We start from the raw sequence: 24348 nt of genomic DNA on the forward strand, positions 1-24348 counted from the left end.
AACACAAGAGAAGAAAAGGACCTACAAAAACAAACCCATAACAATTAAGAAAATGGTCATAGGAACATACATATCCATAATTACCTTAAACATGAATGGATTAAATGCTCCAACCAAAAGACACAGACTGGCTGAATGGATACAAAAACAAGACCCATATATATGCTGTCTACAAGAGACCCACTTCAGACCTAGGGACACATACAGACTGAAAGTGAGGGGATGGAAAAAGATATTCCATGCAAATGGAAATCAAAAGGAAGCTGGAGTAGCTATACTCATATCAGATAAAATAGACTTTAAAATAAAGAATGTTACAAGAGACAAGGAAGGACACTACATAATGATCAAGGGATCAATCCAAGAAGAAGATATAACAATTATAAATATATATGCACCCAACAACATAGGAGCACCTCAATACATAAGGTAACTGCTAACAGCTATAAAAGAGGAAATTGACAGTAACACAGTAATAGTGGGGGACTTTAACACCTCACTTACACCAATGGACAGATCATCCAAAATGAAAATAAATAAGGAAACAGAAGCTTTAAATGACACAATAGACCAGATAGATTTAATTGATATTTATAGGACATTCCATCCAAAAACAGCAGATTACACTTTCTTCTCAAGTGTGCACGGAACATTCTCCAGGATAGATCACATCTTGGGTCACAACTCAAGCCTCAGTAAATGTAAGAAAATTGAAATCATATCAAGCATCTTTTCTGACCACAAAGCTATGAGATTAGAAATGAATTACGGGGGAAAAAACGTGAAAAGCACAAACACATGGAGGTTAAACAATACGTTACTAAATAACCAAGAGATCACTGAAGAAATCAAAGAGGAAATCAAAAAATACCTAGAGACAAATGACAATGAAAACACGACGATCCAAAACCTATGGGATGCAGCAGAAGCAGTTCTAAGAGGGAAGCTTATAGCTATACAAGCCTACCTCAAGAAACAAGAAAAATCTCAAGTAAACAATCTAACCTTACACCTAAAGGAACTAGAGAAAGAAGAACAAACAAAACCCAAAGTTAGCAGAAGGAAATAACTCAGAAAGATCAGAGCAGAAATAAATGAAATAGAAACAAAGAAAACAATAGCAAAGATCAATAAAACTAAAAGCTGGCTCTTTGAGAAGATAAACAAAATTGATAAACCATTAGCCAGACTCATCAAGAAAAAGAGGGAGAGGACTCAAATCAATAAAATTAGAAATGAAAAAGGAGAAGTTACAACAGACACCACAGAAATACAAAGAATCCTAAGAGACTACTACAAGCAACTCTATGCCAATAAAATGGACAACCTGGAAGAAATGGACAAATTCTTAGAAAGGTATAACCTTCCAAGACTGAACCAGGAAGAAATAGAAAATATGAACAGAACAATCACAAGTAATGAAATTGAAACTGTGATTAAAAATCTTTCAACAAACAAAAAGTCCAGGACCAGATGGCTTCACAGGTGAATTCTATCAAACATTTAGAGAAGAGCTAACACCCATCCTTCTCAAACTCTTCCAAAAAATTGCAGAGGAAGGAACACTCCCAAACTCATTCTATGAGGCCACCATCACCCTGATACCAAAACCCAACAAAGATACCACGAAAAAAGAAAATTACAGACCAATATCACTGATGAATATAGATGCAGAAATCCTCAACAAAATACTAGCAAACAGAATCCAACAACACATTAAAAGGATCATACACCATGACCAAGTGGGATTTATCCCAGGGATGCAAGGATTCTTCAATATACGCAAATCAATCAATGTGATACACCATATTAACAAATTGAAGGATAAAAACCATATGATCATCTCAATAGATGCAGAAAAACCTTTTGACAAAATTCAACACCCATATATGACAAAAACTCTCCAGAAAGTGGGCATAGAGGGAACCTACCTGAACATAATAAAGGCCATATACGACAAACCCACAGCAAACATCATTCTCAACAGTGAAAAACTGAAAGCATTTCCTCTAAGATCAGGAACAAGACCAGGATGTCCACTCTCACCACTATTATTCAACATAGTTTTGGAAGTCCTAGCCATGGCAATCAGAGAAGAAAAAGAACTAAAAGGAATACAAATTGGAAAAGAAGAAGTAAAACTGTCACTGTTTGCAGATGACATGATACTATACATAGAGAATCCTAAAAATGCCACCAGAAAACTAATAGAGGTAATCAATGAATTTGGTAAAGTTGCAGGATACAAAATTAATGCACAGAAATCTCTTGCATTCCTATATGCTAATGATGAAAAATCTGAAAGAGAAATTATGGAAACACTCCCATTTACCATTGCAATAAAAAGAATAAAATACCTAGGAACAAACCTACCTAGGGAGACAAAAGACCTGTATGCAGAAAACTATAAGACACTGATGAAAGAAATTAAAGATGATACCAACAGATGGAGAGATATACCATGTTCTTGGATTGGAAGAATCAATATTGTGAAAATGACTATACTACCCAAATCAATCTACAGATTCAATGCAATGCCTCTCAAATTACCAATGGCATTTTTTACAGAACTAGAACTAATCATCTTAAAATTTGTATGAAGACACAAAAGACCCTGAATAGCCAAAGCAGTCTTGAGGGAAAAAAATGGAGCTGGAGGAATCAGACTCCCTGACTTCAGACTATACTACAGGGCTACAGTCATCAAGACAATATGGTACTGGCACAAAAACAGAAACATAGATCAATGGAATAAGATAGAAAGCCCAGAGATAAACCCACGCACCTATGGTCAACTAATCTATGACAAAGGAGGCAAAGATATACAATGGAGAAAAGACAGTCTCTTCAATAAGTGGTGCTGGGAAAACTGGACAGCTACATGTAACAGAATGAAATTAGAATACTCCATAACACCATACACAAAAATAAACTCAAAATGGATTTGAGACCTAAATGTAAGATGGGACACTATAAAACTCTTAGAGGAAAACATAGGAAGAACACTCTTTGACATAAATCACAGCAAGATCTTTTTTGATCCACCTCCTAGAGTAATGGAAATAAAAACAAAAATAAACAAATGGGACCTAATGAAACTTAAAAGCTTTTTGCACAGCAAAGGAAACCATAAACAAGACGAAAAGACAACCCTCAGAATGGGAGAAAATATTTGCAAACGAATCAACGGACAAAGGATTAACCTCCAAAATATATAAACAGCTCATTCAGCTCGATATTAAAGAAACAAACAACCCAATCCAAAAATGGGCAGAAGACCTAAATAGACATTTCTCCAAAGAAGACATACAGATGGCCAAGAAGCGCATGAAAAGATGCTCAACATCACTAATTATTAGACAAATGCAAATCAAAACTACAGTGAGGTATCACCTCACACCAGTTAGAATGGGCATCATCAGAAAGTCTACAAACAACAAATGCTGGAGAGGGTGTGGAGAAAAGGGAAGCCTCTTGCACTGTTGGTGGGAATGTAAATTGATACAGCCACTATGGAGAACAGTATGGAGGTTCCTTAAAAAACTAAAAAGAGACAATGAAGAGAAGTCACAGATTCAACATTAGCTTTGAAGGTGGAGGAAGGGGACCCCAGCAGAGGCATGTGGGTGGCCTTTAAAAGCTGGAAACAGATTCTCCCCTTGGTTTCCGTAAAGGAATGCAGCCCCTCCAGCCTCATCATTTTAACACAGTGAGTCACACTTCTGTTCCTTCAGATGTATGATAACACATTTGTGTGTTTAAGCTGCTAAATTTGTGGTCATTTGTTACAGCAGCAACAGAAAACTAATATACCACCCACCCCGCCCACGGGCCATAGTATATAAACAGATGTATAGTGTGTCTATAGTACTAAAAGCCATCGGTGGGCAATTAGGGAAAATGTTTAAATAAAGGCAATAATGAAAAAATTTTGAGAAACATTGCCCTGGGAGGTGGAAAGCAGGCTCTTCTGCTTGTATTTCATAACAGAGGACATAATCAATGTTTGGATGAGTAAATTTGATAGCACCAGGATCTGTTGCTTTCTCTGGAGAAGATCAGAAAATTAGCACAAATAGAGTTATTCCTAAATATGAAGAACTAAGAAAATATTCTTCCGGGAAAAGGTGGAGGGAAACAAAATAGCTTACATGAAATAGAAACCTGAAAAGCACTGACATGGAAGAATGCCTATATATACATTCTTGATGGAAGAAAATATTTGAAAGTTTTTAGGCCAGTATGTTAAGAGTGGGTTCTCTGGGTGGTCGTTCTCTTTCTGTTTTGTTGCTGTTTGTTTCTTATGACTTTCCTACAAGAATTATATATTAGAGGAGGTTTTTACTATATGACAATAGTTGGTACCTAGATGGGGACAAAATTTTATAATAAATACATTTTTAAAATTCAGTTTGTATAAAATGATCAGGTACAAGGATATATTGTACAACACAGGGAATATAGCCAATATTTTATAATAACTATAAATGGAGTATAGCCTTTAAAAATTGTGAATCACTATATTGTACACCTGTAACATATAATATTGTACATCAGCTGTACTTCAATTCCAGTTTGAGTCTTTATCTTTAAAAGTAGGACAAGAATTATAAAATAAATTTACTTCATCTTATATGTTGTTATTACTAAATTTATGTTGCAAATAAAACTATATTGTTAGAAAAAAAATGAGTTCCAGTCCCAAATCCCCAAACAAAGAATTATTATAGGGCTTCCCTGGTGGCGCAGTGGTTGAGAGTCTGCCTGCCAATGCAGGGGACACGGGTTCGAGCCCTGGTCTGGGAAGATCCCACATGCCACGGAGCAGGTGGGCCCGTGAGCCGCAATTGCTGAGCCTGCGCGTCTGGAGCCTGTGCTCCGCAACAAGAGAGGCCGCGATAGTGAGAGGCCCGCGCACCGCGATGAAGAGTGGCCCCCGCTTGCCACAACTAGAGAAAGCCCTCGGACAGAAATGAAGACCTAACACAGCCATAAATAAATAAATTTAAAAATAAAAAAGAATTATTATAATAATAGCATATTCATGGAAAGCAAATTACTTATCTTGGCGTTTAACATCCTTGTAACTATTCCTGTACTTTTAATGTCAACAGAAAAAAAGTAACATCTAAGTCTGGCTGATATGGTAAATTAATGTTAATAACAGTTTTGACACTAATAGCAAGTTTTAAAAAGAAAAACCTGCAGTATCTTAGCTGGGTTTCATTTCTTAAAAATCACCTCAGCTCACTGTCACCAAATTCCCCTAGTACAATTCCAGCTACTATTCCACCTTCACAGTTGCTATGTAAATGATATCCTTTCCCGCCTTTGCTCACTGCAGGTGGGGGAAACATCCTCCCGCTTGAGGTACAATACCAGCGCTTCTCAGCAAAGACACATTTCTGAATCCCTGCAAGCAAATGAATGCCTACATGGTTTCATTTTTTAAAAACCACTAGTTGTTTCCTCACAGCCTGAAAATTAGTTGTGAAAAATGTTAACTATTAAAGTACACACTAGATTAATGAGAAATTTCAGACTTGTTACAGAGACCACGGAATCCCAGAGAACAGGGTGGGCGCTTTATCTTCATGTCCTTCCCTAGTACCATGCACATACAAGGACATTAATCAGTGTCCCATGAATTAAAGTGAACTGAGCTGAAACCCAGGGAAAACGAAAAGGAACCCAACCCTTAGCTCCTCCACTCTTACAAGCTCTTTCTATAAGTCATCAAGGGCTCAAGCAGCCCCTTGCAAACCCTCCACCCCTCTCAGACTCAGCCAACAAGACATGGTTGGCCTACGACAGCTGCCTCTATAATCACTTAGAGACTGCTAGGCTTTAAGCAAAGCATCTCTTCTAACTTCTCAAACATTGTTCTTTTTTCTATTTGAGTGTTTTACTTTTAGATAATCCTATAATGAACCAGCTCAAATGAGCAGAGAGTCAGCAGTGACAACCCGTCAATAAAATAAAGCCAAAGTGAATTTTGTTAGAGACTTCTCATGTCATAATAGGAAATCTAGGCTACTTAAAATCAGGAAAATCAAATGGAATCATTCCTTTTTGTTCTAAAAGGAATGTTAGTTAGCTTTAAAACTATCGCTTTCCAGATATCCCATGCCCTTGGATTGGAAAAATTAATATTGTTAAAACGGCCATACTACCCAAAGCAATCTACAGATTTAATGTGATCCCCATCAACTTACCCATGACATTTTTCACAGAACTAAAACAAATAATCCTAAAATTTATGTGGAACCAGAAAAGACCTATAATGCCCAAAGCAATACTGAAGAAAAAGAACCAAGCAGGAGGCATCACCCTCCCAGACTTCAGACAATACTACAAAGCTACAGTAATCAAAACAGAGTGGTACTGGCACAAAAAAAAGACATATGGATCAATGGAACACAATAGAGAGTCCAGAAATAAACCCACACATGTACAGTCAATTGATGTTCGACAAAGGAGGCAAGAATATACAATGACAGTCTCTTCAGCCAGTGGTGTTGGTAAGTTGGACAGCACATGTAAATCAATGAAATTAGAACACACCCTCTCACCATACACAAAAATAAACTCAAAATGGCTTAAAGACTTAAACATAAGACATGACACCATAAAACTCCTAGAAGAGATCATAGGCAAAACATTCTCTGACATAAACTGTACCAATGTTTTCTTAGGTCAGTCTGCCAAGGCAATAGAAATAAAAACAAAAATAAACAAATGAGACCTAATTAAACTTGTAAGCTTTTGTACAGCAAAGGAAACCATAAACAAAATGAAAAGACAACCTACAGAGTGGGAGAAAATATTTGCAAACAATGTGACCAACAAGGGCTTAATTTCCAAAATATACAAACAGCTCATACAACTCAATAACAAAAAACAAACAATCCAATCCAAAAATGGGCAGAAGACCTAAGTAGACATTTCTCCAAAAAAGACATACAGATGACCAAGAGGCACATGAAAAGATGCTCAACATTGCTAATTATTAGAGAAATGCAAATCAAAGCTACAATGAGGTACCACCTCACACCAGTCAGAATGGCCATCATTAAAAAGTCTACAAAGAACAAATGCTGGAGAGGGTATGGAGAAAAGGGAACCCTCCTTCACTATTGGTGGGAATGTAAGTTGGTGCAGCCACTGTGGAAAACAGTATGGAGGGTCCTTAGAAAACTAAAAATAGAATTATCACATGACCCAGCAATCCCACTACTGGGCATATACCCTGAGAAAACTCCTCTAATTCAAAAAGATACATGCACCCCAATGTTCATAGCAGCACTATTCACAATAGCCAAGCCATGGAAACAAATGTCCACTGACAGATGAATGGATAAAGAAGATGTGGTATATGTATACAGTGGAATACTACGCAGCCACAAAAAGAACAAAATAATGCCATTTGCAGCAACATGGATACAACTAGAGATTATCATACTAAGTGAAGTAAGTCAGAAAGAGAGAGACAAATACCATATGATATCACTTATATGTGGAATCTAAAATATGACACAAATGAACCTATCTGTGAAACAGAAACAGAATTACAGACACAGAGAACAGACTGGTGGTTACCAAGGGGGAGGGGGTTGGGGGAGGGGTGGAGTGGGAGGTTGGGGGTTAGCAGATGTAGGCTTTTCTATATAGAATGGATAAACAAGGTCCTACTGTATAGCACAGAGAACTATATTCAGTATCCTATGACAAACCATAATGGAAAAGAATATTAAAAATAAATATATATATGTACAACTGAATCACTTTGCTGTACAGCAGTAATTAACATGGCATTGTAAATCAACTATACTTCAGTTTTAAAAAACTATCTTTTTCATAGAACCCTCATTAACTCTGCTGATAATACTGGTTATTTACTCTGGAAGTGCATGCACAATAGAAATACCAATGGAATAGAAGGTGGTTTCCAGAATTTTCTTTTCCCTTTCCATAATTTTCACTCAGAATTCTATATAGAATTTAGGCAAGAGACCCTGTCTACATTTTCTGTCTTAGTTTTAAGATTCAGATCATGGCCTCAGTCCCCCAAGACCTTTATGCCTATCCCAGCACATACATACCATGGGGAAAAAAAGGGGTCAAATCAGGGCATGATAAGTACAGAGAGAGTCCTACCTCTTCTTTCTCTCTATTCCAACCAATGAAAGAGGAGTTCCTGACAACCAAAGGCGATCAAGGCAGCTACATTTCTTTTGCATCCTCCTCCTCTGGTTGATCCAAGAGGCATGAGCCTCGTCTTACAAGTTCCATGATACCACTGACCCACTTCACCCTTACCCCCAAGCTGTGCATCATCCAACTGGGAGACTGGGATGAGCTACGGAACCAACCTCTGCGGTAACAGACATTCAATGACTACCAAATGGCTTCAAATTCTGGATAAGAAATAGAGACCAGAGCTGGCTTTGGGCACTACTGGGTGCCATAGTGAGAGGAAAAGCAGAAACTAAATAAGGAAGTGACATAGACTTGAAGTCATTTGGGCTGATGCCCAAAGTGGAGGTCACATATTGGACTGAGATAAGGGAACCCTTGAGTAGTTCCTTGGAAAGGAGGATAAACTGAAAACACCCATTATTGTAGGGCCAAGTGAAATAATTACATACCCATGCTCCATCAGGCCCAAACAGTTCTAGGAAGTTGCCAATGAATTCCCTCGATTTCTCTTCCCACTTTTGAATTAGATCATGACTCTTTTCTTCCACTCTGTTAACAAATTCCTTTGATTTTTCCTCCACGTTTTTGACCTTTTCCTTCATCTTGTCTACCTGGTTTTGGAAGCGGTACTTCTTCTCCTGGTCCAAAATTAAAGGAGAAAGAAATGGATTTATCCAAGAGGGCATGGGAGAAATCAATCATTCACAGAATGGTCATATTTTATTTCAACTCATGTGTGTTCTTAACCTGAAGAGTCAGGCTGCTATTTCCCAAGGGCTGGATTGACAGGAAGGCCCTCTCTTGTAAGAAAAGTCACTTCTCATTAGTCTACTTGAATGTGTACAGTGAAGTACAAGTGGTTTTAATGTTCTCTTTCTTGTAAATATTGGAGTTGAATTCACTTATATAAGAGAAGAACCAAAAGTATACATTTGTTCTTTATTATGGAGAGATACTGGGTGAATACAGCCCCTCAATTCTCCTGAGACTTAGACAAAAATATGAATTGTACATAGAATGGCCACTCAGAAGCTACCTGAGCTCCCTATTTTACTGGGACATTGTTAAAACCAATATTGGTTGAAATATTGGCTGGGCCTTAGAACCCATGTGTTATACTAAAATTGTCACTGTCATGATATTTGCCATTAAGCTAATGGAACTGCATCAGTTTCCTTGGTAACGAAGAAAGATTTTGTTCTGATAGCTTCTCTGGACTGGGATTTTGTTCATAGCCTTTATGCAGCATTGCTATACCTATGTGCCTGGAAGGCACATATGTTGGGCAAGTCACGTGTCATCTCTAAACCTCAGTTTTCTCATCTGTAAGATAGGGATAATTATCGTCCCTACCCTATAGGGGTGCTATAACAATTAGATAAGATAATGCATGTAAAGTGCTTGGCACAAAGCCTGGCATTTAGTAGAAGCTTCAGTGTGTGTTGGCTGTTTGATTACTATTACGCTGCAGAGGCATTTAATCATGTTACCTGGTGAGAATGGAATCAAAACCATAAAAATAAGATGAAACAAAGGCTCTTTTCCTCCATGCAATCATAATACATTTTCTCCTGGAGAGGTAATAAGGTTTATCACTTTTCTTCACTATATGGAACTGAAGTCCATTTCATATTTCAGAATTTTTTGAGCCAGGTACAGTATTACAAAACTGGGTCAGGATTCCCTGATCTAGACTTCACAAACCTTACTGCAGCCTCAGGGTGGGGTGCGAGCTATCTGTGCTGCCAGCCAGCTATACATAATACGTGGTTACTATCTATATGCAGCTCTCAGGAGCAGCACGGAATACTAGAATGAACACTGGACCACGAGCCAAAAGGCTGGGAGGCCGCCGCTGCCTCCACCTCTACTTTGCTTGAAGGACTTTAGCCACATCCCTCTCTGAGCTCAGCTTTCCTCATTTCTAAATTCAGGGACTTGGACTGGGCGACGGGTTCCTGCCACCTCTGAGGTTCTGTGATTCATCTACACGCCCATCCAACACGTTTGATTTTCTCTCTGAGCTGCAGCCAGGTTTGTTGTCACAGAAAAGCAACGGGCTCATCCACACTGACTACACGGTTCCTTGAGCTAAGTGGCTTATCCACAGGCCGTTGAAAGAGCGTGAGCAATAACTTTTGGAAATGGCTCGACATGCTTGGATGGGTTACTGAATTCAATTTAAAAGAACAGACAGTTTAATTTATTGAAATAACCAGGGCTTTATGCTCTATAAGATACCAAATAACCACTTTGCCGGAATTCTTTTCAGCCACTTGTTCCGGTGCCACTTGAACCCGACATTTTCCATTTTGTTGCCCAGTTTGTACGAAGCCACAGAGCCTGGACTCCCAACGCTCCCTGCCTCGCGAGGACGACTAATAATGACTGACTTGTGATTCCTGAACCCTTCCTCGTTCGGAGGCACGGATGATCGATTTGTGTAAGCTGCTGGATAACTGTGGCTGCACATACTTATAAGCATCTAGTTTTGTAGAAAAATCGCTCTTGGACAGTATCTGTTTCGGCGGGTGGAAATTCTGTACGAACGGAGAGTTCTGATTTTACTCAACTCCATGCGCGCCTCGGAGTCCAGGCCAATACAGTCATCCAGACTCGCGAGCATCACCTCCAGCAACTGTGCTGCCCTCTTTGCTTTTTAACAGCTTGTTTTGCTTGTTTTAAACATTGTTTTAACAGTCGCTCTATTATTAAACTAACAGCAGCTCTGTGGGAACAATACAGCAGAAATACAAAAGGAAGCCAGAGACTTTGGGCTTTATTTAAGCAGCTGTAATTTCTCTGGACAATATAAAAAAAAGCGGCTGTTAAGGTTTCTAATGAGCATCTGTAAGGCCTTAATAAAATGAAAGTTGTAAAATGTTAAAACAAGAAAGCATTTTCTCTGGGTTTAGCTTTTCACTGCCTCTGCCCTCCTTCCTTCCCTTTGAGCAGAAGACAACTCTTGCCTTTTGTGAGGGCAGATCTCCCGGAAGTCCTTCACCCAAGTCTGAGAACTCTAAAGGGGGAGGTTGGGGTGAGGAGAGGGAGGCGAGGCAGCTCCTTTAGAAAATGTGAAGCTCACTCACTACCTGTGTGCCTTCGTCAACTTATGTTACCCCTTTGGACACTGGTTTCTCCATCTATAAAACGGGGATAATAATACATCACTGGGCTGTTATATGGATTGGATGAGACAAATGTCAAACATCAAGAATACCACGTGGCGTATAGTAAGTGATTAATAGACAGTGGCAGCAGTAGTGTGACGTGCTGGTCCTCAGAGGGTACGGGGTGGCACACTTACATTTATAAAGCTGACATTCAGTTCCTTGGCTGTGTACCCTCTCTGGAGATTGCGTCGGGCATAAACATCATAGTCACGGACAATCCTGGTGATGATGTCTGATGTTGAGATGCCTTCCGTTCTCTGCGTTGGAACAAACATTCCTGTTCGAATAGGAAAGACAGAATAAAGAAAAACAACTAAGGTGGCCCCGGGTGACCCCTTTTCTTGAATGGCCCTCCTTTCCAGGACAAAGTGGCAGCTCTTAGGTGTGTCAGTGAGGCTTTCACATCTGGCCCCAGCTGACTCTGCCAGGCTCAGTTCCGGACACTCCCTCCCTGCCATAAACACTGTGTGTTCGTCATCCTAGACCTATTCCCTGGATGCACCAGGCGCTCACCCATCTCCCGACATTTGCTCATGCCAAGCCCTTCTTTTCTGCCCCAGATCCCCCTTCCCTGCCCACAGCATCTGCAGAGTTGCTCCTTATCCTACAGGGTCTGGGTTCAAGGCTATGCCTCTGCAAAGTCTTTCCTGACATCACCAGGCAGAAACCACAGCACTTAGAATATAAACTTGATTTCCATTAACAAAAGTATTTTAGATATCCGTCTCCTTGTAGAAACGGAACATTCTGAAAGCACAGGTTGTGCCTTGATCATCTTTGCATTCCCAGCACCCAGCTCAGTGCCCTGGTGTCTAGCACATGGAAAGTGCTCAATAAATGCAAATTAAATGAATAAGTGAATGGAGAATAACAACCGAGTCAACGAATTAGATCACAGCAACTCCCCTTCTTCCCCTGGGAGTTCTGCGTCACATTACAGCGAAGGATAAGAAAAAGGGTGGACTATTTTTGTTGTCTCTGATTGAAAGACATGCCCAGGGGATGCTAGATGATTTTATCCCTCTAAGAACAATCTACTCCGAATGGTGGTTTCACCACTCAAAGGCCCTTTCATCTAGACTCTGTGGGACTGAGTAAAAACAAACAAGCACAGAGGATGCCAATTCCTCATAGAACTTCCTAAAAGTCCTCAAAGATATATTTGGGTGTACCAATACAGGGCCATAAAGAAGTCACAAATGTTATCAAAGACAAGAATCTGGTGATATCAAAGATGACACAAATAGATGCAAAGATATACCATGTTCTTGGATTGGAAGAATCAAATTGTTAAAATGACTACACTACCCCAGGCAATCTACAGATTCAATGCAACGCCTATCAAATTACCAATGGCATTTTTCACAGAACTAGAACAAAAAAAATTTTAATTTGTATGGAGACACAAAAGACCTTGCATAGCCAAAGCAATCTTGAGAAAGAAAAATGGAGCTGGAGGAATCGGGCTCGCTGACTTCAGACTATACTACACAGCTACAGTCATCAAAATAGTATGGTATTGGCACAAAAACAGAAATATAGATCAATGGAACAGGATAGAAAGCCCAGAAGTAAACCCACGCACCTATGGTCAACTGATCTATGACAAAGGAGGCAAGACTATACAATGGAGGAAAGACAGTCTCTTCAATAAATGGTGCTAGGGAAATTGGACAACTACATGTAGAAAAATGAAATTAGAACATCCTTTAACACCATACACAAAAATAAACTCAAAATGGATTAAAGACCTAAATGTAAGACTGGATACTATAAAACTCTTAGAGGAAAAGAGAGGCAGAACACTCTTTGACGTAAATCGCAGCAATATCTTTTTTGATCTCCTAGAGTAACGGAAATGAAACACAAATAAATGGGACCTAATGAAACTCAAAAGCTTTTGCACAGCAAAGGAAACCATAAACAAAACGAAAAGACAACCCACAGAATAGGAGAAAATATTTGCTAACGATGTGACTGACAAGGGATTAGTCTCCAAAATTTACAAACAGCTCATGTGGCTCAGTATCAAAAAAACAAACAACTCAATCAGAAAATGGGCAGAAGACATAAATAGACATTTCTCCAAAGAAGATATACAGATGGCCAAGAGGCATATGAAAAAGACGCTCAACATCGCTAATTATTAGAGAAATGCAAATCAGAACTACAATGAGATATCACCTCACACCAGTCAGAATGGCCATCATCAAAAAGTCTACCAACAGGGAGTTCCCTGGTGGCCAGGTGGTTAGGATTCTGGGCTTTCACTGCCATGGCCCAGGTTTAATCCCTGGTCAGGGAACTGAGCTCCTGCAAGCCGTGCAGTGTGGCCAAAAGTAAATAAATAAATAAAACACGCTCCTCTTAAAAACAAAAAAAAGGTCTACAAACAGTAAATGCTGGAGAGGGTGTGGAGAAAAGGGAACCCTCTTGCACTGTTGGTGGCAATATAAATTCGTATAGCCACTATGGAGAACAGTATGGAGGTTCCTTAAAAAACTAAAAATACAGTTCCCATATGATCCAGCAATCCCACTCCTGGGCATATATCTGGAGAAAACCATGGTTCAAAAGGATACATGCACCCCAATGTTCACTGCAGCACTGTTTACAAGAACCAAGACATGGAAGCAACCCATATGTCCATCGACAGAGGAATGGATAAAGAAGATGTGGTACATATATACGATGGAATATTACTCAGCCATCAAAAAGAATGAAATAATGCCATTTGCAGCAACATGGAGGGACCTGGAGATTATCATACTAGGTGAAGTAAGACAAAGACAAATATCATATCGCTTATATGTGGAATCTAAAAAAATGATACAAATGAACTTATTTACAAAACAGAAACAGACTCACAGCCTTAGAGAATGAACTTATGGTTACCAGGGGGAAGGGATAGATTGGGAGACTGGGATTGACATATACACACTGCTATATTTAAAATACATAATCAGCTAGGACCTACTGTACAGCACAGGGAACTCTACTCAATATTCTGTAATAACCTAAATGGGAAAAGAACTTGAAAAAGAATAGATACATGTATATGTATAACTGAATCACCCTGCTGTACACCTGAAACTAACACAATATTGTTAATCAACTATACTCCAATGTAAAATTAAAATTTTGAAAAGAATCTGGTTTATGCTTGCACTTCTGTTGTCAACTGAAATGACGTGTTGGCAATTGAGATCTTTCTATCTAATATGATAATGGTCACTCAGTCAGAGATATCAGGCATGAGACAGCATGATGGACAGAGCCTAGGGACAAGGGTGCTGGGTCCTCCGTTTGTACACTTGGGCAAGTCACTCAAGCCTCAGAAGGCAAGTTACTTAACCTCAGCCTCCAAAGCTGAGAAATGAGGTGGCTGCACAAGATGACCTTGGCCTCATCTGCCGCCTCCCTCTCCCTCACTCCTTACGTCCAATCAGTTTCCTTCTACTCACCAATCTACTTCCTAAATGTCTCCCTGGTTCACCCACTTTTCTCCATCCTCCATCTAAACCAATCTAACCCCATCTTGTTCAAAGATTACAGCAAGAGCCTCAAAACCAGTCTCCAGGGATGTCGCTTTTCTGTCCCCTCAATCTACTCTCCACGTAGCAAGAGCCGCAGAGCAGTCTTTCAAAATAGAAGTCAGATACCTGCTCAGCATCCTTAGTTGGCTTTCTACTGTCCTTTGTATTTGGATTCAAATCCTTAACTTGACTCTGAGGCAGTTTGCCTTCTCTCTTCCCTGTGCTTCTCTCCAGTCTCATCTCAGACCCGCGTTCCGCCTTCCCTCCCTAAGCCAAGGCCCCTGTGCCACGCAGATGCAGCGGGCGCCCTTCTCATTGTTTTCTGTGGAGCTGAGCAACAGGCTGGCCCTGCCTTGGCCCAGCGGCCCTGGACTTCAGTGTCCTCCAAGGGCTGCCCCCTCCCCTCACTCTGCCACATACTCTCCACCTGGTTAACTCTCGGCCGTCCACTGGGGTTCACCTTTAGCATCACTCCCTCAAGAAAATCTCTCAAAGCCCAGACTGGGTCTTCCTGCTTATTATTCTCTCCCATGGTCCACTGCTCTCTTCCTTCAAATATTCCCAGACAACTTGTTCCATAACCGCCTTTCCCACCTGACTATCAGCTGCCTGAGGGAAGGAAGCGCTCCTGCCTTATTCTCGTCTGTATCCTCAGCACTGGGTGACAAGCAGGCACCAGGAATATTTGTTGAATGAGTGACTAGATGCACACTGATGTCTGAGTGCCTTTCCAAATCCAGTTCTCTCGGATGCTGTGGACAGTGGTGAATTTGTCAGCCTTCCAGCCCCCACCAGGGCGTCCCTTTGGAGCTTTCCTTCGCCGCCATCTGCACATTGACAGTATCGGCAGCAGCGTGGCCCTGCTGTCACAGACAAAGCATCCAGTTTCTAATATACTGTGGCTCAGAGGGCAGAGTTGGGGTTGGCCCCGAGGCCAGAAACTTCTTTTAGCACCTTCTAAGAAAGCGGACTCAAATAGAAAACTAAGTAGAAGGCAGAGGGTGCCGACATATAAAGGCATGGATATAAATAGCACCCAACTGTGCACGGGGCTCTAGTGGGCAAAGAACCCTGAGGGGTCCCAAGCCAGGGGGCCTGAGACAACTTCCTCACCTTGGCTAGAGCAGCCGGGAGCTTCCTGGGGAGGAGTATAGCCCGTCTTTCAGTAGGCAGGCATTTCACTCACAACCACGGCCGGCTGAAATGTTAAGGAGACTCTCTCGCCACTAACTGATTTTAGCAAGTCACTCAGACACTGGTGACGTGAGCTCACCGTTTCTTTGAAGCCACAGGGTGAAGTGTCTGCGGCAGAGTAACTGAAAGTTGGGGCTGGGGAGAGATTTGCTTTGGCTGGTTGGGAGGTAGGTCTCTGAAAGAAGCCAAGCCCTCTGCTGACATAATGAGGCACCCAGCTTCCTCCAAATCCTAATTATTGCTCTGCTAAAAATATTCAGTAACGAGCGTGATCAAAGAACCTTTTTCATCATGCTTTTCAGAACTGCGGCATTTGGTTATGGAGCTATTTTAAGAAGCAGCAAAGCACATGTTAATGAAGGAAACTTTCAACAGTAGTAGGCAATATTAGAATGACGATGAGTAATGTGGACCTTACAGTCTACTTCATTTAAGCTCCATCTTTTCATCCAGCTTTGCTGGAGAATTTTGACATGTTCTGACAAGCAGAGCAGAGGGCTGTAAAGTTTAATTCATGCCCTCGATATCTCTGGCTTCATATAAAGTGATTTTTGACTTTCAGAATGAACCTCGATTAGAGGATAAAAGCCAAATGTGGATGCTGACGCCATTTCTGAGCATCTTTCTCCCACGACGAACGCTCTGGCCTTCGCTACCTGGGCCCCAAACAGATTTCTACCGTGGCTCTCCCTTGGTGAGGAATCAGCAGAGTAGATCAATGGACCACAAGAAAGGGTCCTTGTGCCTATGAAAAGTCACACGTAAGTCTTATGCCTGTGCTCCCAGAGCAAGTAAAATGCCACCTGGCTATTCAATTTGGAAGTGGGAATTGTGGTGGATTAAAGATGGGCACGATTCCTGTCCCTTGGAATCTGAGCTGGCCTTCGTGACGTGCTTATAACAAATAGAATGTGGCATAAGTGATGCTGGGTGGCTTCCAAGGCCAGAACCAGTGTCAACCCCAGCTGAGCTCCCTGTCAACAGCCAGCACCCACTGCCAGCCACTTAAGTGCGCCATCAGGGACCTCCAGCCCAACTGGGCCAGTGTCTGACTACAACCGTTTGAGAGACCCTGAGCAAGAACCACCCAGTCAAGCCCTTACTGGAATCCTGTTCCACAAAATCATGAGCAAAATTAAGTGGCTCTTTTTTTTGGCCATGCCGTGCAGCAGGCAGGATCTTAGTGCCCTGACCAGGGATGGAACCTGTGCCCCCTGCATTGGGAGCATGGAGTCTTAACCACTGGACCGCCAGGGAAGTCCCTAAAGTGGCTCTTTTAAGTCACTAACTGCAGCAATAATTTGTTATGCGACAATCGGATGATCAATTGCTTAGAGTCAGAAAAATATTGGACCTGTTTCTACACCCAACAACTAGAACTTGAGGTTTTCCTGATTCCTAAAATCAGGAAAGTAACTTTCTGTTAGCTCACTAGAGGCTATTCACCCAGAAATAAAACCACCAGTAAATGCTTGTTGCTGCTCTACAAGGCAGTCGAAGAACTGTCACCCCAGGACATGCTGACTCAATTAAACCTGGGGGTAACCCCTGGGGTAATTCTGGGTGAACCAGAATCCCTGGTCTGGATTCATGCTACTCTAAGTGAGCTTTATGAACCTGCAGTAGCTAACAACCTGGGAGCTCATTAGAAATGGGGATCTTAGGTCCCACCAGACCTACTGAACCCAAATCTGCATTTGAACAAGATCCTGCAGGGATCTGTAGGCACAGTGACACTTGACAAGCACTTGTGTATACCAGGCCCTTCACGACAACTTTAGGAAAGGAGCAGCTTGCTCACAGCTCAGATCTTACAAAGACTTAAAGAGGTAATACTCGCCCCATGCCATAACCCGTCACTGTGTTACTGACACATCAGGCAGTTTCTCCCCCTCCTCCCTCCTCTCCAACCCACCAAACCCCACCTCGCCATGTTTCCTAGCAGCCTTCCAAGTCTAAAGCGTATGGGGTTTCCTTCCTTGGAACTCCTTACAAACAAGACTGGTATCTGAGAATGTCAGGCCTCCCGTTCTTACCCAATGCTCCTGACCACCAAGGGAGCCCTTTCTAAGAGAACAGTACAGACCTGACCAGCTCAGGGTAGCAAGGAGTTCCCCCAGCTGGCCCCAAAAGGATGTGAACCAACAAAAAACTCCATTAGGGAGACTGAGTACATTATACATAGCAGAATAAATTTCTGATATATTATCCAATGTCATTTTCATTTCTGGGGATGATGTCTGTCCTGAAGCCCTCTTCCCACTGATGCTGAGACCTCCATCACCTCAGGGGAAAGCAGATGTAGCTGAGAATACAGGAGACTGTGTTCAGCTTTTGACTTCTGAAACAAGCTCTTCTGAAGGCTCATTTCCAAAAGAATAGTTATGAAAGGTAAGGCTTTCACTTGAAAGAGCCAGGCTTTGAGGACTGCAGAAAGGGTTTCCTACATCCCAGGAGTGTCCCTTTGATGATCAAGAACCAGAGGCTGAGTGGTTCAGGGTATAGAATGTTTAACTGTAAGCCCTGGAGTGGGGAAAGACATGAAATTAACACAGGGGCAGTTTCCTGCCCTCCGGGGAGAAGAAAGCACCTTCCTGACGTTGAGGGAAAAGCCCAGGGAGCGATCAGAAGCAAGAGAATAGAAGCAGGTCCTCTGTCTTGCCCTGACTCAGGTTCAAACCCCAGGGGCAGAGGCAAGGAAGAGACCCCCTGAGCAAGCCCAGAGCAGAGGGGCTGGCACCCTGTTTACCTCGAGGAACTGTGGGAGGAAATGGTCCCACAGAGGCCCCGTGCCAACATGCGGAGGCCTCGGTGGAGCATTCCTCAAGGCGAGCAGGTCACACAGGGCCTCATGTGGCTCCCTCCCACCGCCCTCCAGTAATGGTGGAGGACATATTAGACGTTCCTGGGGACCCTCTCAGGGAGCACTGACGGTAGCTGGGACTTGAGATCAGCATGACTGCTGGGCGGCACACCTGTACTGCGGGGAGGCGGGTAGTGAGGCAGAGGCTGTGGCAGGGACAGGCCAAAGAGGGACGTGGCTGGGGAACAGATGGAGGCGGCGGCCATGGGGATCTGGTAGCCGGGGATGATGGCTGAGCAGGTCTTGATACCCCACAACAACAGGTCAGCAGGGCCAGATCCGCACCCCATCCAAGCCAGTACTCAGATCATGCCAGGAGAAAAAGGCCACAAGTTGAGTCCACATGGTCTAAGTGCAAACCTTGAAGAGTCTGAATTACTTCAAGTGTCAAGAGTGGGTTTATTTTTTTTTTTCTGTCATCTGTGGAAACGGGAGCTCCTAAGTCTGGTTACAGAAATTCCTCTTGCCCCTTACCCAGTTGTCCTTCCCCCGCAAGAGAGCTGTTCCTGGCACTCCCCCGCCTCCGAGTGGCATCTGGCTCCCTGTGACGCACAGAATGAAGCCTAAACCACCCGTCCTGCCAGTTTTTCTCTCTGCTGCCACCTCCACGCACCCTTTACCACATGAACATTGTTGATTTTCCCCCAATACGCTGCACTTCCTCATATACTCCCACCTTTGGACACACCTCCCATGCCTGCTATATATAGCAGGCTTCTAATATTTTGGTGTAATTATTTATATCTGGCTCTGCTCTCTGTCAAGGGTGAGGGCTGTCTTATTTATCTTTGTATCCCATTTTCCCACCAACAATTTCAGGCTTGTGGATGCACTCAGCGGTTTGTGTGTTAACCAACGAGAGTCAAAACCATCCAAAGACAGAATGGGCTGCCTTGGGAGAGAGGAAGCTCCCCCTCATGGGAGACGTGCAAGCATCAGTTCTCCCTGGATCTGGCAGTGATGCCAAAGAGGAGGTAGAAGAGTGGGTGAGTGACCCTTAGGAGCCCGTTCTACCTTCAGACTCTGAAGGTCCCTGGACACCAGGAAAAGGCTGTAGCGGCAGCAGGCTGAGGGTGAAGGATGGTGGGACCAACATGGGTGGAGTCCCAGTGGCCTCCAGGAAGGGGCAAGATGGCTCTGATGCAAGTGCCAGCAATGGGGACAGCTCAAATATAAAGTGGCATGTATTCGACTTCTTGAAATGCCTAAGTAAAGCATATGGTAGCTCACTAAACTACAGTATCTGTACCATGCCAGCTAATGGCTTAATGTATGTAGGAAAGTATGCACGGATGCACCTACAGTACCTATAGATGAGATGTATGGTAGAAAATAAAATAGCAGAAAATAAACTAAGCCATTAAAAATCTACTTCTGCATCTACCTTTAGCTAAAATACCAATTCCATTCCATCCCTTCCTCAAACTCTTCCTCGCTCCAAGATTCTCAGGCAGCAACAGGCTTATGGGAAGTTTATGGAAGATGGTCTGATGAAGGAAGATGGATGGAGAAACTAAGGAATTCAGGTTACCGTACTGCCTCCTCAACCTTGGACAGCTCCACTTATAGAGTCAGAAAAACCATATCTGATCCTGTAAGAGGATAGAAGTAATTACCTTTACCCCAGCTGTCTTTTTAAGTAATCCAAATGGATATAATCTGGGGAGGCTGGGTATTTTATTTTATTTTATTTTTTTAACATCTTTATTGGAGTATAATTGCTTTACAATGGTGTGTTAGTTTCTGCTTTATAACAAAGTGAATCAGTTATACATATACATATGTTCCCATATCTCTTCCCTCTTGTATCTCGCTCCCTCCCACCCTCCCTATCCCACCCCTCTAGGTGGTCACAAAGTACCAAACTGATCTCCCTGTGCTATGTTGTTGCTTCCCACTAGCTATCTATTTTACATTTGGTAGTGTATATATGTCCATGCCACTCTCTCACTTTGTCACATCTTACCCTTCCCCCTCCCCATATCCTCAAGTCCGTTCTCTAGTAGGTCTGTGTCTTTATTCCCGTCTTGCCACTAGGTTCTTCATGACCTTTCTTTTCCCTTAGATTCCATATATATGTGTTAGCACACTGTATTTGTTTTTTTCTTTCTGACTTCACTCTGTATGACAGACTCTAACTCCATCCACCTCACTACAAATAACTCCATTTCGTTTCTTTTTATGGCTGAGTAATATTCCATTGTATATATGTGCCACATCTTCTTTATCCATTCATCCGATGATGGACACTTAGGTTGCTTCCATGTCCTGGCTATTGTAAATAGAGCTGCAATGAACATTTTGGTACGTGACTCTTTTTGAATTACGGTTTTCTCAGGGTATATGCCCAGTAGTGGGATTGCTGGGTCGTATGGTAGTTCTATTTTTAGTTTTTTAAGGAACCTCCATATTGTTCTCCATAGTGGCTGTATCAATTTACATTCCCACCAACAGTGCAAGAGGGTTCCCTTTTCTCCACACCCTCTCCAGCATTTATTGTTTCTAGATTTTTTGATGATGGCCATTCTGACCGGTGTGAGATGATATCTCATTGTAGTTTTGATTTGTATTTCTCTAATTTTAAAATCCCAGCAATGACTATTTTGATTCCTGGTGATTATTTGAAACCCTGTGACATTGACAGAAAACCTCAGCTCAGGAAAATGATGAGTATTGGGTATAGCCGAGACTACTTTTCCATTATACATTTGCCCCAAAGAGCACCTATAATTTGTGAGTTTTTGCCTGTTATAAAGTAGAGCAAGAAAGATGCAAATTCATAGATATAATTTCAAAGATCTTTCAGATCACAGTCATTTTTGAAACTAGTCAAAGAGTGAGCCCTTCCATCTTTCACGGAGATTTTGTTGGGCTGTGAGGCTAAGATGGTTTGGAGTAACTCAGCACTTGTCGTCAGCATCTCCTTCAATAAAGAGGTGTGCGAGGGATTCAGAGGCCAAGATGCCAGTGAAAAGCCAACACATTGGATGAAAGGTCCATATCACTCAGGCCAAAATATCACCCTTACATCTAAATAATATGAACCATTCCACAAGACAGAAGTGTGTGCCCGCATTATCTAGGTAAATGGCTCCATTCCCCGTGTGTTGGGAAGAGCCCCTGCACACAAAAGGCTTCCATCTTAAACTGCCTCCCCATCGTACTCAATAAAAGCACTCTCTTGTTCAGCCAGCACTTAAGGAGCACCACAAATGTACCAGGGACTGTGCTGGGGACGCAAAGATGGATGAGTTATGGCCGTGGCCTGTGGCACTTCACTCTAGCTAGGGACACACACCCACCCCCACACACACACAATCAGGAGAAGGGAGCTGAAAAGGAGGTCCATGTGCGAAGAGTGTCTGCCTCTGAAGAGGGCGGGGGTTGTGCTGAATCATGCCCCAGGGAGAGGGTGCATGTCCGGGTTGGCTCCTCAGCTGGGCCCTGCCCAAGATGCTCAGAGGAAGGGCATTCCAAGCCCAGAGAACAGCTGGAGCAAAGGTATAAAGCGGAGGTGTGTCTGGAAACCAGGACAGATTCCGTGTACCTGGAGTGTAGAGCGTGTGGAAGGCAGAGCACAGAGCTGAGGCTGGTGAGACAGGGAGAGAAACCCAGTAACAAAACCCAGGAGTGGGGACTTCCCTGGTGGCCCAGTGGTTAAGACTCTGCACTGCCAATGCAGTGGGCACGGGTTCGATCCCTGGTCGGGGAACTAAGATCTCACATGCCCCATGGTGCGGCCAAAAGATATTAAGAAAGAAAAACACACAAAAAAACAAAACCCCAGGAGTGGTCAGAGAGACCAATGGGAAATTAGAAGGTCCCAGAAGTGTCCCAGAGATGGAAGCAAAGACAAGAGCGTCTAAGCAAAGAACACGGTCAGCAGTGTCGTTATGCCCAGAGGGGGGACTGAGCTAAGGCCGCTGGATTGGGTGGTCCAAAGGGCATCTGAGAACTGAGCAAAGATGGGACAGAAGTCAGAGTGCAGGTGACTGAGGAATGACAGTTGCCACTAAGAGGAGGACCACGCAAGGATGAAGGTAGAGGCAGGAGGGCGGGCAGAAGGAAAGATTTGGGTTTATTTGTTTTTGTAGACTTCCACGTAAGCTGATAAGAAACTACTGGAGAGTGAGAACCTTGGATCACAATGGGAGGAAGAATAAAAGAAAACATGCTCGGGGAAGGGAGAAGGTAAGTTCAGATGATCGGTTAGCCTGGGACAGAAAACATACCCCCCCCTCTTCCTCTGGATGCAGGAGAGGAAGCAAGGATGCAAGGACGCAAGGAGTTATGGGTAAATCAGGGCAGGAAGGGGAAAAAGAGGAGGTAAATGTTACCAAGGAGCACCGAGCATCCCGCTGAGGCTAGAAACCACAGATCTTCTATGATGCCCCAGGAGCGATTTCCCTGGAGTCAGAGCAGCGTAGGAGTAGGAAGAGTACTTGATGAAGGAATTAATTCCGGGGAGCCCGCAATGGAAGGAAACCTCCCTCTTTCCAGTCCCCCAATAATTCCCTGGGGCCAACCAGACTCTCTGACCTGAAGAGAAATGCCTAGTGACAAATGGGACAACTTCCAAAGCTCAGGCACCATGTCTGCCTTCCATGACATCAGTTAACTGTTTCAGGAGGAAACAGGTGGCCGAGGAATGACAGTTGCCACTAATTTTTACTTGACTACCACAAATATTTATCCATTCTTTCTTTCTTTTTTTTTTTTTTGGCCTCTGCATGTGGTACCTGAAGATATTATTATCATGTGACAGGATGACATATGGCAGGACTGGACTTGGGAGACGAGGAGTCCAGATCATTAATTAGCCAGTTATCTGTATTCTTCTGGAAGGAACTTTCTTGGGAACATAAAGTAATTTCATTGTTAATGAGGAAAATGATTGCCCTTTAAACAACAGGGTCCGGGGAGGGGGATAAACTAGGAGTTTGGGATTAGCAGATACACATTACTATATATAAAATAGATAAACAACAAGGTCCTACTGTATAGCACAGGGAACAATATTTAATATCTTGTAATAATCTATAATGGGAAAGAATATTAAAAAGAATATATGTGTGTGTGTGTGTGTGTGTGTGTGTGTGTATATATATATATATATAACTGAATCACTTTGCTGTACACCAGAAACTAACACAACACTGTAAATCAATTATGCTCCAATAAAAAAAAATAAACAGGGTCCTGTGATTTTAGGTCCTGTGATGAACTCTAAAATCGAGCCTCAAACCGGAAGTCGAGTACTTTGGTGCTCAGGTTAATTTCTATATAAATACCTAACTGGTGTTTGTGCCACAGCTGAGCCTTAGCACATGTCAACAGAGGCTTGCAGAGGCTACTTGGGAGACATGTGAAACTCCAGGGCCTT

The 24348-nt window shown here is 42.5% G+C and overlaps 1 protein-coding gene and 1 non-coding gene across 5 annotated transcripts in view; one reads left to right on the forward strand and one right to left on the reverse strand.

Moving 5' to 3' along the window:
* PCYT1B (phosphate cytidylyltransferase 1, choline, beta) overlaps positions 1 to 24348 on the reverse strand; it is a 167564-nt gene that overhangs the window by 35240 nt on the left and 107976 nt on the right. For all 4 annotated transcript variants that reach the window (XM_036841036.1, XM_036841037.1, XM_036841039.1 and 1 more), the window contains 2 exons: positions 11507 to 11649; positions 8649 to 8837 (listed from right to left, as the gene is read on the reverse strand). In XM_036841036.1, the coding sequence (XP_036696931.1) occupies positions 8649 to 8837; positions 11507 to 11649 (332 nt within the window). The remainder of the gene's footprint in view (positions 1 to 8648; positions 8838 to 11506; positions 11650 to 24348) is intronic.
* On the forward strand, positions 22605 to 22677 carry TRNAG-GCC. The gene has a single exon. It is a non-coding gene; the product is annotated as a tRNA-Gly (tRNA).

This window comes from Balaenoptera musculus, chromosome X (assembly GCF_009873245.2).
Source record: "Balaenoptera musculus isolate JJ_BM4_2016_0621 chromosome X, mBalMus1.pri.v3, whole genome shotgun sequence".
NCBI classification, from domain to species: Eukaryota; Metazoa; Chordata; class Mammalia; order Artiodactyla; family Balaenopteridae; genus Balaenoptera; species Balaenoptera musculus.